We start from the raw sequence: 11104 nt of genomic DNA, 5'->3' as shown, positions 1-11104 counted from the left end.
TTCGCCCACGTCCGTGCGATGCACATTGGCCTTGACAATGTCTAGTATATGGTCAACCTTTGCCACTAGACGTGGACGATATTGTCGTGTCGTCGCACCGGCAATGGGCTGGCTTCCCGCGTTCGTCCAGAGCGCGTCCATGCTGCTGCTGATTGCTGATTGGGCACATTCATTGGCGCAGCGTCGCACGGATTTGGTGTTGGTTGAATCACGGAAATAGTGTGTTCGAGCGCGGACAGGATGACACGTCACGACATCAATCCATCAATCAAACGTGTTCGCGTTGAAATCGAATTAGCACAAAACTAACTCAAAGACTTCGCATACGTAGTGCTACGCCTGAATGCATGGGAGTCAGCACCAGCACTTGGTCGTTGGGAGTGAGCTGCGCACGGAGAGATCCATCCCGTGGTGGACGTCACGACATCATTGCATAAAACGGGTGCCAGGAGAGACAGACGCCAGTATCCATGAAGACACTGCATCGCCCTTGTTTGTACAGTTTGTAGAACCGTATTTACACTTTGATCTCGAGGCGATGCAGCCTTAGCACGAATTGTTGCTTGCGCCCAACCAAGGGAATAAATAAGCTTATTTATTCCCTTGCGCCCAACCAACCAATACTAGTACGAGTGCAAGCGAATACGCGTATATTATTCCCGTGCAATACACGTACAAAAGATAAAAGATATCCATACAACGACGTCCATTTACTGCGGCAGCGCGGCGTTCCACGTGGCCCACGTCTTGGTTGCAAAGTAGTCTTTGCTCTTGATCTTGCGCACGAGCCAGTCGCCGGCAAAGACGCCGCCAAAGAGTGGAAGCTGCGCGACACCGCCGTCTCGGCCAATCGGAATCAAAAGGCCTTGGGTCGAGCCGGCCGAGAACGGCGGCAGCGGCGCGCCGGTTTTGATCTTCTTCACAAGCCCGGCGGCAAGAAACTTGGCTTGCGCTCCGGCAACGTACGCCATCTTGGGCGACGGGTGGTTGCTCGCATCGCCAAGGACATAGACATTTTCGTACTTGGGATCGTCGACTTGGAAGGCCGGTGTGACTTTGATGCCGGTGGGCGTCACCAGCGACGGATCCAGCGCCTCGATGAGCGACGTGTTGAGCGTGCCACCGGCGCACACGAGCTGCACGTCGGACGTGACTTGCGTGCCACCCGAGAGCGTGATCGTAGTGGTCGCATACGAGTGCGCCGTGAGCCGCTCTGGCAATCGCTCGCCCAGAATGAGCTTGACGCCGCGCTGCGTGAGGCCGTCTGCAAGGCGGGTCCGAAATTTGTCGGACACCACAGCGTTCGAGACGAGCTCCTTGTTGCCATCGACGAGCGTGACGGTCTTTTCCGGGTACGTCGTCGCAATCTCACCCGCGATCTCGCAGCCGACGGCGCCGCCCCCGACAATCAAGACGCTGGAAGCTGCCGCAATGCGGTCGTACGTCTCGAGAAGCGACGCCTCAATGGTTGACCGGTTGTAGACGTTCTTGGCGACCTTGATCGGCGCCGGGTACCGGCTGCCCGTGGCGAGCACAAGGTGGTCGAACCGAATCGTTTGCGTCGTCGTACTAAGCTCGTCGCCGTCGTCTGTGATACGACGAACGACCACGTCGGTGGCAGAAATGGACTCTGCGATGCCTCGCACCAGTGTCGCGTGGGCTGGCAGTGCCTTGTCGAGCGGCATGAAGAGCTTGGGCACAAAGCTCTTGTCGACGAGCGCGCGCGGGGCGCCAATTGCATGGAACGAGAAAGACTGCTGCTCAATGACGGTGACGTGCGCGATGGTCGCTGGCAAGCTCGACGCGAGGGCCTGCGCGAGCTGGATGCCCGCGTAGCCGCCGCCGACAATGATGATCTCTTGCACCGTGGTCGTCATCTGTGGTCGACGTCAAGAAATAAGAAGTGAGATAGGACGCGGCGACCGTGCTGCGCAAGATCGCGGTCAGCGGTGTTGTGCCATGCCCGATGATGTCCGTTGGCCGTGGGCATCAACAGCTAACGTGGCAAAAATGCTTACGTTATCCGTGTTGGATTGGGTAAAAAAAGACCAATGAAAACGCGCTATTGTCGAGACGCGGGAATACGTTACTTGGATTGGCCTCATTTTGGACCAATCGGTGTGGAGCCGGACGATCCGCGCCGACCAATCCACGATCGACCATTAGAAGTTGCTTCTGCGAGGAGTTGCAACCTCGATGTCAAAGAGAGAGTATTAATAGGAGCTACGGTATTATACTACTAGTAGTGCCCTGCAATACGATACGATTAAAAGAGGCGTCTCTCACGCGTGGATGTACCGGTAATACAAGGGACGCGAAACCACACCACGGGACACCCCGCCGAATCTTTTCGACGGCATGTGACCCGGTAAATAAAAGACAGAGCAAGCTCATGCCCACGCAAGCAGCCTCTTTCCGGTGACATGAACACCAAGAAAAGGCGGCAGTTGCAGGTACACGGCTGCTGCCGACTCTTCCACCGTCCCTCGCACAAAACTTGTCTGTCTATCGAGATGCAGGTGCAATCTTGGCTTTTGGCGCTGTCCAACCCCATGATAAGCTCAAGTGAATTCACACTGAACACGGAAACACGACGGGCGCCCTAGAGTGGGTTGCTGGTCTGAGTCGCTCCTTCACTTGCACTGTCGTACTCGTTTTATCGCACACCCGACTTTGTCGTTGGCGGCTCGAGGGCAAATGTCGACCTTCTCTAGCAGCACCAACGACTTATAACGTTGAGCACACGCGGATCCTCATTTTCGTCTCTCAAGAGGACCGGTTTCTAAAGATGACGGTATTCGTCAGCGATGATGGCCATCTTAGCGGCTCGTCATCCATTTGTGTGCGATCGTGGCGAGACCAGAACCATAGAATCCATTGCAGCCATGGTCCCAGGCACACCACAGTCTCTAGTCATGGTTGCTAATATATCGAGATAATGCATGTTCAAGAACATACGCCATGTAAAAGCAACCAGACCAAGGGTAGCGAGCATTGTTGTGTGGGGTAGATTGCGTTGTGGTGTTCAACGCGGCCGTTGCCATTTCAACCAATAAAATGCATTTATTTGAATGCCCAGCTGTGATTCGCTGTAATGTGGCCAATCGCGTGTCGGCATGCCATGATCACGCATCACCTGCGTGGACTTCGTTGAAGGAATTTGCACTTGGTGCCCACTTGGTCCTTTGCTCAAGGTCGCCAACGCAGAAGAATGACATCGCCCGCGCCTCGCGTCGTCGTCGTTGGCGGCGGCTACGCCGGTATCCAGTTCGCCCAGTCGCTGGCCCACTACGCACCCGGCGCGCGCATCACGGTCATCGAGAAGCAGACCTTTACGTTCCACGCCAACGGCATGCCTCGGGCTTTCGTCGACAAGTCGTATGTGACCAAGCTTTTCATTCCGCTCGACAAGGCACTGCCGTCGCACGTGACGCTCGTCCGCGGTCTCGCCGTGTCCATGACCGACGCGGCCGTGTCTGTCCGGACCATCGACGTCGGTGGCAGCCTCGCCGATGACGCCACGGAGCTCGCGTTCGACTATTGCATCCTTGCGACCGGAAGCAGCTACGCGGCGCCCATCAAGGTACCCGAGAACGTCTACACGCGCGAGACCATCGCGGCGTCGGTGCATGCGGCCATCGATGCTATCGCTGCTGCCGAGAGCATCCTCATCGTCGGCGGCGGCGCTGTCGGCTGCGAAGTTGCTGGTGAAATCGCCGTCAAGTACCCGACCAAGACCGTCACGCTTGTCGATGGCAACGCGCAGCTGCTTGCGAACGCCAACATGTCGGAGCTCTTCCGGGCCAAGGTGGCCGAGGGCCTCGTCGCCCATGGCGTCAAGCTCGTGCTGGGTGAGCGCCTCCCGAGTCGACGCACCGAGCACTCGTTCACGCACGAAACCATCACGCTCTCGGGCGGGACAGTCGTCTCGTCGGACGTGCAGCTCGTGTGCGCCGGCATGACGCCCAACACGAGCCTCCTTGCCGCGCTCTACCCGGAGCTTGTGGCTGCCCAAGGCATCAAGGTCCAAGCGTCCATGCAGCTCGAAGGCAAGGACCACATCTTTGTCCTTGGCGATGCGAGCAACCATCCGTCGCCCAAGATGGCGTACGTGGCGATGGAGCAAGCCAAACATTTGGGCTACGGGCTCGCGCAGCACCTTTTGTACAAGACGCCGTTAGCACCGTTTGCAATGAACCCCGTCGGTCTCATGCTGCTACCGATCGGACCGTACGCGGGCGTCGCACAGTTTCCACTGCCTTTCTATGGACCGCTCGTGCTGGGCGACTGGGTCGTGCGCTTTATCAAGGGGACCGACTACTTTGCAAGCCGGACATGGGGGACATGGAACGCATCCGTGCCGTCCTAGGCGCTTTCCCTGGAAACTGGTTCTGCCGTCCTTACACAATGTCGTTTGAAATATATATACGTATAATTCCGAGTGTCAACTACATATGCTGAGCCGTGGGATGTCGTTTGTGTTCGGTTTCAAGCGCGATCGAGGGTCATGGATAGAGAGTCGATAGATTTTGCACACGAAAAATAAGACGCTTTGCACACAACTCCACGTAATATTTCAACCTAGATGAATATTAATAAATAAAACCTCTCGCCGATACCTCCTCACGTCCCTCACCCTACCGACCATCTCCCATGCCCCCTTACTCTAATCTCTGAATCTCCTAGCTTCCTCCTCCTACCATCCCCACACCTCTCCCACACCCTTGGCCTTCTAGCACCTCATCCTACCTTACCAACCCCTTTCCCACCAACCCCCATCACCGAGGCGGCGTGCAGATTTCTGGTTATATTCTTATCCAGCAGCTCCGTGTGGTGTCACCAAAACGATTTGACTCATGGGTAGAGCGGTCGGAGATGGCTCATTCCTTGAGGATGCTTTGCATAGCAGTCGGCAATGGCTCGGAAGCTTGCGGTCGACGCGTCGTGGAGCGGCACGCCTGACGCCAACCGGGTAGGAACATGGTCGATTTCGAGCTGCACCGCGTAGAGGCGCCAGGATTTCACATCGAAAAGCAAACGCTGACTGCGCACATGTATCGTGACGAGACCATTAAGGAGCGCGGAAGCTCGGTCCATGTAGTAGACATCCCGATAGAACCACTTGTCGTGCTTGAAGAGAAATTTGGCGCCTGCCGTCAGCAAGAACGACTTGCTGTGTCGCGCGTCGTTGGCCTTGACGGGCCAAAAAACGCGGACAAGACCAAAGGCGAGGCCATTCGAGACCAACACCGTCCCGAGAAGAAAGACGAGTCGGTCGTACGACCCGATTGCAATTCTGGCGGTCGAACACGTCACTTGATAGTCCAACGCGGTCGGCGCACATTGCAGATCCATCTCGGCCGCATAGGCCACCGGTTGAAGCGAGCTCATCAAGGATGCAATCGCCAGAACGATCAGACTATGGAGCGTCACGTAGCGGGCCGAGTGTTCTTGCGTGAGAGGCAATCCGATGTCGTTAACGATGCTCGCCAGCCACGTGACCTCGCTCGCCGCCAAGCACGTCGACAAGGTGGCCGGCACGTCGGATTTGAAGTACATCGTATAACCAGTGCTCTCGAGCGAGAGGGTGGCCGTCGAGAGGAGGCAGAGCGCTGTAAAGCTGCGCACCAGCAAGAGCGGACGACCGACCCAGACAATCCCGCCGACACGGCTGAGTTTGAGCATGTTTCGACCGTCAATGTGGCCACGACTGGCCAGGATGTAGATGCCAGTGAGTCCCGCGAGCGACGCGATCGCGAGCGTGACGTACTGGACGACAGCAAAGGCGTAGAGAGCGTACGCCGTGGGCAGCTCGGCGCTTTGGACAGGTTCCACTTTTTGTAGCACGAGATCCGAGAGCAATGTTAGTGTCCCAACGTCACCAGTGAAGGAGACGACGTCGCGCCGGCCAAAGATCCAGTCGTGGACAAACGTGTACCCGAAAAACCGGAAGTCATCGTGGAGCAGCGGCGAAGTGTACAAGGTCAGTATGGATCCTCGAGCAGCGACGTTCGTGCCATACTGCATGATCTGAATGTTGAGTGCCGATAGAGCGGCGTGCGCAGTTGACGACAATGTCCCATTGGACTCGAGTGGAAGCGTTGACGATAAATCAACAACGTTGCGCAGCACGGCTTCGCAGTCGTCGACGGCGCCGGGCACTTGGCGGCAGAGCGACGTGAGGTTGGTCGTCGGCGATAACCCCGCAAAACGCGATGCAAAGACCAGTTTCTCTGGTGTTTGTGCGTACGAGGCCGATAATGTACCTCCTGAACACGTGCTCTCAAACAAGAAGAGACGCAATAACCCGACAGAAATTGGACTTGAACTTTGCAACGACGACACAGGGCAGAGGAGGGAGCCCCCCGCCGTGGAAAAACCAACGTCGAGCCATATCGCCGGCACAACGGAACTGATAAAGGCAACATCGATCGTAGCATACGCTTCTTGATGAGATTGCGACGAGGCTCGATGCGCGGCGACCGCCGTGAGTACCTGCCTTGCTGCCAGTCGCACGGTGCGTGGCACATCGATGTATTTGGTGTCGATCGCACCAAAGGGCCCAAGAGCGGCGCGGACCGCAGCAAAACCAGCGTCCAGTGGCGACTGCAAAAACGTACCATTTGTCAGATAGACGTCTTCGAGTGTCTGGTTGGCATAGCGAAAGGTGGGCGACGCCCGCAACAAGCTCTGGGAGGTGTTGGTTGCCATCGTCCAGTAGAAATCGTTGGCGAGCGACCAGTAGAGCTTGAACGTGGTTTGCAACTCGAGACGAAACTGTCCGTGGGAGTGCTGCATCGTGAACGGATACGCGACGCCAAGTGCGTTCTCGACACTATATGTGTTGATGAGGCCAATACTCTTGAAATTTTGCCACTGCAATTGATAAACATTCAGCCTGTGGTAGCGCCAGAGGTCGACTTCGCCGGGGATCGATCCTCGAGGCGCGCGAAACGATGCCAGAAGCGCATGGCCCGCCGCCGACTGCTGCAGGTAGACGCCAAATGCGCTCTGAAATGCATCACCCCAGCATGTATCCCACTGCGTCCACGCAACGTTGCGCAAGAGCGACGCCATGTAGACAGCGGCGTTGGACCGCAAGTGCGTGCGACAGCGCGCTTGACGTGCCGTCGATGCCGCCATTTCGTAGACACCACCGAGATCGAGATAACAGTAGGCGGTAAAGACCCACGGTGCGAGACATGGGTCTAGACGCCGAAGCGCTGCAATTGCTGTAGCAAGCGACGTCAGAGTCGTGTACTGCATTTGAGCGCCAAAATGAGACGGAGAGCTTGTGACGGGATCACCTACGGGGGCCATCGCACTCAAATATGACACGTCGAGTGTCAACGGACCCGACGTCCCATTGAACGAAAGCTGACGCCAGAGGTACTTTGAGAGAAACACATGTGTATGTGTGAGGTTGAAGCCGGGCCAGACAAGGTCGTTGGCCAACGCGCGTTGTGCGACACCCAGATACGAGTAGCTGCCATAGACGTCCGCGACGACGTACATGAACCCAGCCAACGCGATGAAGCGAGCGTACCGAGATGGCGACGGGCCGTGCATCGCAAGGCGCGGGAGAACCCGCAGATGCGGTGGTGCCACACGCACGATGACCCAGAGCTTGACGTCAAACCAAATGCGGCCTGGTCGCAGCGGCACGCGACCGGCGAGGAGACAGCTCACGTCGTCCAAGTCGGGCGTCAAGAGAACACTGGCAGCGCCAGAGAGAAGCACGCTATCCGAGCGACGTGTGGCATGTCGATGCCACAGTCGAGTTATCAATGCGATCAAGAGACCGATCGCTTGGATGCCAAACAGCAGCACGACACGGCGGGTGCTGCCAATCGTGATGGAGCCATGCGTGCACGTGATGGTATAGATAAAGTCAGAGCTAAAACACGACGATTGCAGGTCCATCACGACACCAACCGGCGCTGTCGTTTCCAAGATGACGTAGCTAACCCAGACGAACGCGGCGTCGACATTCCAGCCGTTGGGTTGCAAAACGAACAAGACCTCGCTCAGTGCATATGAGATCCACGTCGCCTCGCCCGCAAGCACGAGTGTCTCAACGTAAGGACGATGACCCGTCTGGAGTGCCGAGATGCCGTTGGTATGCGAGAGTGTGACGGGCGATGTGCCGAGAAGCATGACCGCCGAGCAACCTCGAAGCAGCATCATGGGTCGCCCGAGCCAGGTCGAGCCAGCGACGCGATGGAAGACAAATAAATTTTGACCCGCAAATGCCAGTCGCGACCGAAGCCCGAGCCAAGAACACAGGATGGCTGTTGCCCAAAGAACGAGCGACGAGTAGAGTAGCGTGTAGATGAGGATGGCCGATGCTTGGCTCAACGGCGCCGTGTTCGGGTCCACGTGTACTGCATCGGTATACGCGTCCGAGACTAAGACGAGGGTTCCGTTGTCTCCTTCAAACGAGACCACTTCGCGTCGCCCGGTCACCCAGTCGTAGACAGCTGCCCAACCGAATAGTGGATCAAAGAGGATTGGTGCTGTAAGAAGTGTCCACTCGGTGCCTTGGGGATTCGAAGCAAACTGCATGAGCCGCACTTGCGTCGCGTTGACTGTGGACGCCAACGATGCCGTGTTTACGGCATCGCTCCAGGATAACGTCACTGCAAGGTCGCTGGCCACCGTGACGTGGCGCCGACATGCGACATCATCAATCGATGCACATAGTTCCCGGGCAGATATCCGATTCATGCTCACGGCAAACACCAACGCGGATGGCGCGACCACCATTATTGCACGCTCCTGCGTATTGCATGCGTCACCAAAGGTAAACGACGGCTGCGGAAACGACGTTGGAGGGTTGTAGAGGCACATGGGGTTGCCCCCATACAAGAGGAACGAGCCATTCTGCCACCACGTTGGCGTCGGCGGCACCGAGAGAGGAGAGAGTTGCTGGTACGCGCTCGCAGCACTGCTGTTGGCTTCGAGCAATGTATACAAACGCTGCTCAAAGGCGGCGATCACAGTGATGAGTGGCGGCGGCGGCGCCACTACAAAAAGATCCACAGACAAGAACGGACCAATCGCATCGCGCACGAGTCCCGTTTGCTGGACAAAATGTCCATCGGCATCGCTGAGACCCAGGAAGCCTTCAAACTCGGGTGTTGCCGAGTAGACACATTGCGCAAGGCCAAAGTAGTTTGTGGCGCCACGCACGAGGCTTTGGCCGCACATAGCCATGAAGAAAATCTCGTTCATGAAGAAGATATTGAGAGTATTCGACGTCCATGGGCCCTGTGTGTATGTCGAGTGAAGCAATTCGAGTGTAAACGCAAGGTTGAGCGGATTCACCACCGTCAGAGACGATTGGAGGCCTGTGAACGCGTTGTTTTGCCACTGCAGCGTAAAGTGCGTCACGCCAAACGATCGCCAATGCGCGGCTTCGTCTTGGAGAGACGACGAGCAGTGGGCCGTGGCGTTCAACCATGCGTGACCCGCAGTGCCCGACGAGGTGACCGCGTTCAAAACGGCTACCTGCAAGTGTTCACCGTAGACGCGCATGAAACTTGTCCAATTTTGGTTGCGAAGAATTGCAGCCAAATAGACGGCACCGTTTGCGCGGTACCGCGCTTCGCACCGCGCCTGGCGCGCGTTGGAGTGCGCAAGTTCCCAGCGCCGGTCAAAGTCGACGTAGCAAAAGTGTGTCGGCACCATCAGCGTTTGGTCTGCCGACGTGTTTCGGATATTTGCGATGGCATACTCGATGAACGTGAGCTTCGTAAGGAGCAGGGCTCGTGCATGTGTCGGGTGGGGCTCAGGAACGAGGCGCGTGGACGGTGCGTAGGATTTTGCCATCTTCAAAGCGGAGAGATCGATGATAGTGTCCTCAGGTGGCTGCTCCAAGATGTTGTTGATGGCGTCGACAAGAAAGAGTGCGTACCCACTTGAGTTGTAGCCTGGCCACCAAAGGTCGTTCCCAAACGTGTAAGAAAGCGGCACGAGGTAGTAAGCCGCGGCAGTCATAGCAAACCAGAGGTAGAGTAGCCCAAAGATCGCAAAACAAGTGGCTCGGCGCGAGCGTCGCCATCCGGCCGAGGGCGGGCCCGGCTGAAGAGGCAGCACGGGGTGCATTTTCAAGCGTTGGGGCTTTAAGTATGGGAGTTTCGGATTCACGCTTGACACAACGGGTGGTGTGCGACCAGTGGTGTGCGACCACTCTCAACAGTAATTCGGGTAATTCTCGAAATGTTTAGAGAGATATAAGAGCCACCTTCAAGCGGAGAGTAAGGCAACATCCAAAACATTCAGAGTATCGGCAGCGAATAAGTCTGAGCATGTCATGCGTTTATGTACTGTGTTTCATACCAACATATGCTACTAGATTTTTACATGTAGCTTGCTTGCACCTCTGACTCCAGAGACGGGGCAGCTCAACGGAGAAAACATTAGGCCTCCAGGCCCCAAAATCTCCATGGGTGTATGCGCCGTAGAAGTTGCTTCGCCGGTGTCCCACATGCTAGCGCCAACGTCAACCGATGCGTCCCATGAAGTCACTCGATCGGGAATGTAGCGGTAAATCCTCCATTTCAGCCAATCCATGGAGTGAATCCCAAATAGTCGCCTCTGATTTGCTGTAATGTAGCCAATCATGTGCCGATTATGGCTGTCATGCATCGACAACATCACCACAATGGCCACGCCGGATGTCCATCATCACTCACAAAATGGCGCCAAGCATGTCGTCTTTGCTTCTGCGATCCATTTTCAAATCGTCCAGCTTAACAACACTACCACCATGGTCCAGCAACCCCACGTTGTCGTCATTGGAGGCGGTCCCGCCGGCATCCAGTTTGCCCAAGCGCTCGCGTCCAAGCTCTCGTCCGCCGTCAAGATCACGGTGATCGAGAAACAAAGCTTTACGTTTCACGCCGTGGGAATTCCTCGCGCACTTGTCGACAAGTCGTACGTTCCTAAACTCTTCATCCCGCTCGACAAGGCGCTCCAGCCCAATGTGACGCTCCTGCGAGGCGCGGCCGAGCGCATCAACGACCACGACGTGACTCTGCGCTCGATCGTGAATGGCGCACTCGCCGAGTCGACCACAACCCTTCGCTTCGACTACCTCGTT

General features: G+C 56.6%; 4 protein-coding genes across 4 annotated transcripts; 2 read left to right on the top strand and 2 right to left on the bottom strand.

Annotated features, from left to right (window-relative positions):
* Positions 1-632: 632 nt before the first annotated feature.
* On the bottom strand, positions 633-1877 carry SPRG_09514 (hypothetical protein; the record flags this gene model as incomplete). The annotated part of the gene is made up of 1 exon (XM_012348940.1): positions 633-1877. The coding sequence occupies one exon, from the start codon at positions 1875-1877 to the stop codon at positions 711-713; it is 1167 nt and encodes a 388-aa protein (XP_012204330.1). The 3' UTR covers positions 633-710.
* Positions 1878-3211: 1334 nt separating this feature from the next.
* On the top strand, positions 3212-4457 carry SPRG_09513 (hypothetical protein; the record flags this gene model as incomplete). Its single annotated transcript, XM_012348939.1, has 1 exon — positions 3212-4457. The coding sequence occupies one exon, from the start codon at positions 3212-3214 to the stop codon at positions 4367-4369; it is 1158 nt and encodes a 385-aa protein (XP_012204329.1). The 3' UTR covers positions 4370-4457.
* Positions 4458-4787: 330 nt separating this feature from the next.
* On the bottom strand, positions 4788-10061 carry SPRG_09512 (hypothetical protein). The gene is made up of 2 exons (XM_012348938.1): positions 6621-10061; positions 4788-6233 (listed from the first exon to the last, which is right to left on the bottom strand). The coding sequence occupies exons 1-2, from the start codon at positions 9997-9999 to the stop codon at positions 4855-4857; spliced, it is 4758 nt and encodes a 1585-aa protein (XP_012204328.1). The 5' UTR covers positions 10000-10061; the 3' UTR covers positions 4788-4854.
* A 710-nt stretch (positions 10062-10771) lies between these two features.
* Positions 10772-11070, top strand: SPRG_09511 (hypothetical protein; the record flags this gene model as incomplete). The annotated part of the gene is made up of 1 exon (XM_012348937.1): positions 10772-11070. A coding segment is annotated over one exon (299 nt), but the record flags the coding sequence as incomplete, so codon positions are not given.
* Between the last annotated feature and the right edge of the window lie 34 nt (positions 11071-11104).

This window comes from Saprolegnia parasitica (assembly GCF_000151545.1).
Source record: "Saprolegnia parasitica CBS 223.65 unplaced genomic scaffold supercont2.49, whole genome shotgun sequence".
Taxonomy (NCBI): domain Eukaryota; phylum Oomycota; class Saprolegniomycetes; order Saprolegniales; family Saprolegniaceae; genus Saprolegnia; species Saprolegnia parasitica.
Note: the sequence above shows the minus strand (reverse complement) of the source record. Positions and strands in the feature narration are given on the sequence as shown.

Bases quoted from the DNA above. Each gene is read 5' to 3' on its own strand.
- SPRG_09512 (XM_012348938.1), bottom strand. From the start codon at position 9,999: ATGACTGCCGCGGCTTACTACCTCGTGCCGCTTTCTTACACGTTTGGG. The intron at 6,234-6,620 runs GTACGTTTTTGC...CACAAACACCAG, and splicing joins AGACGTCTATCTGACAAATG to AGAAACTGGTCTTTGCATCG.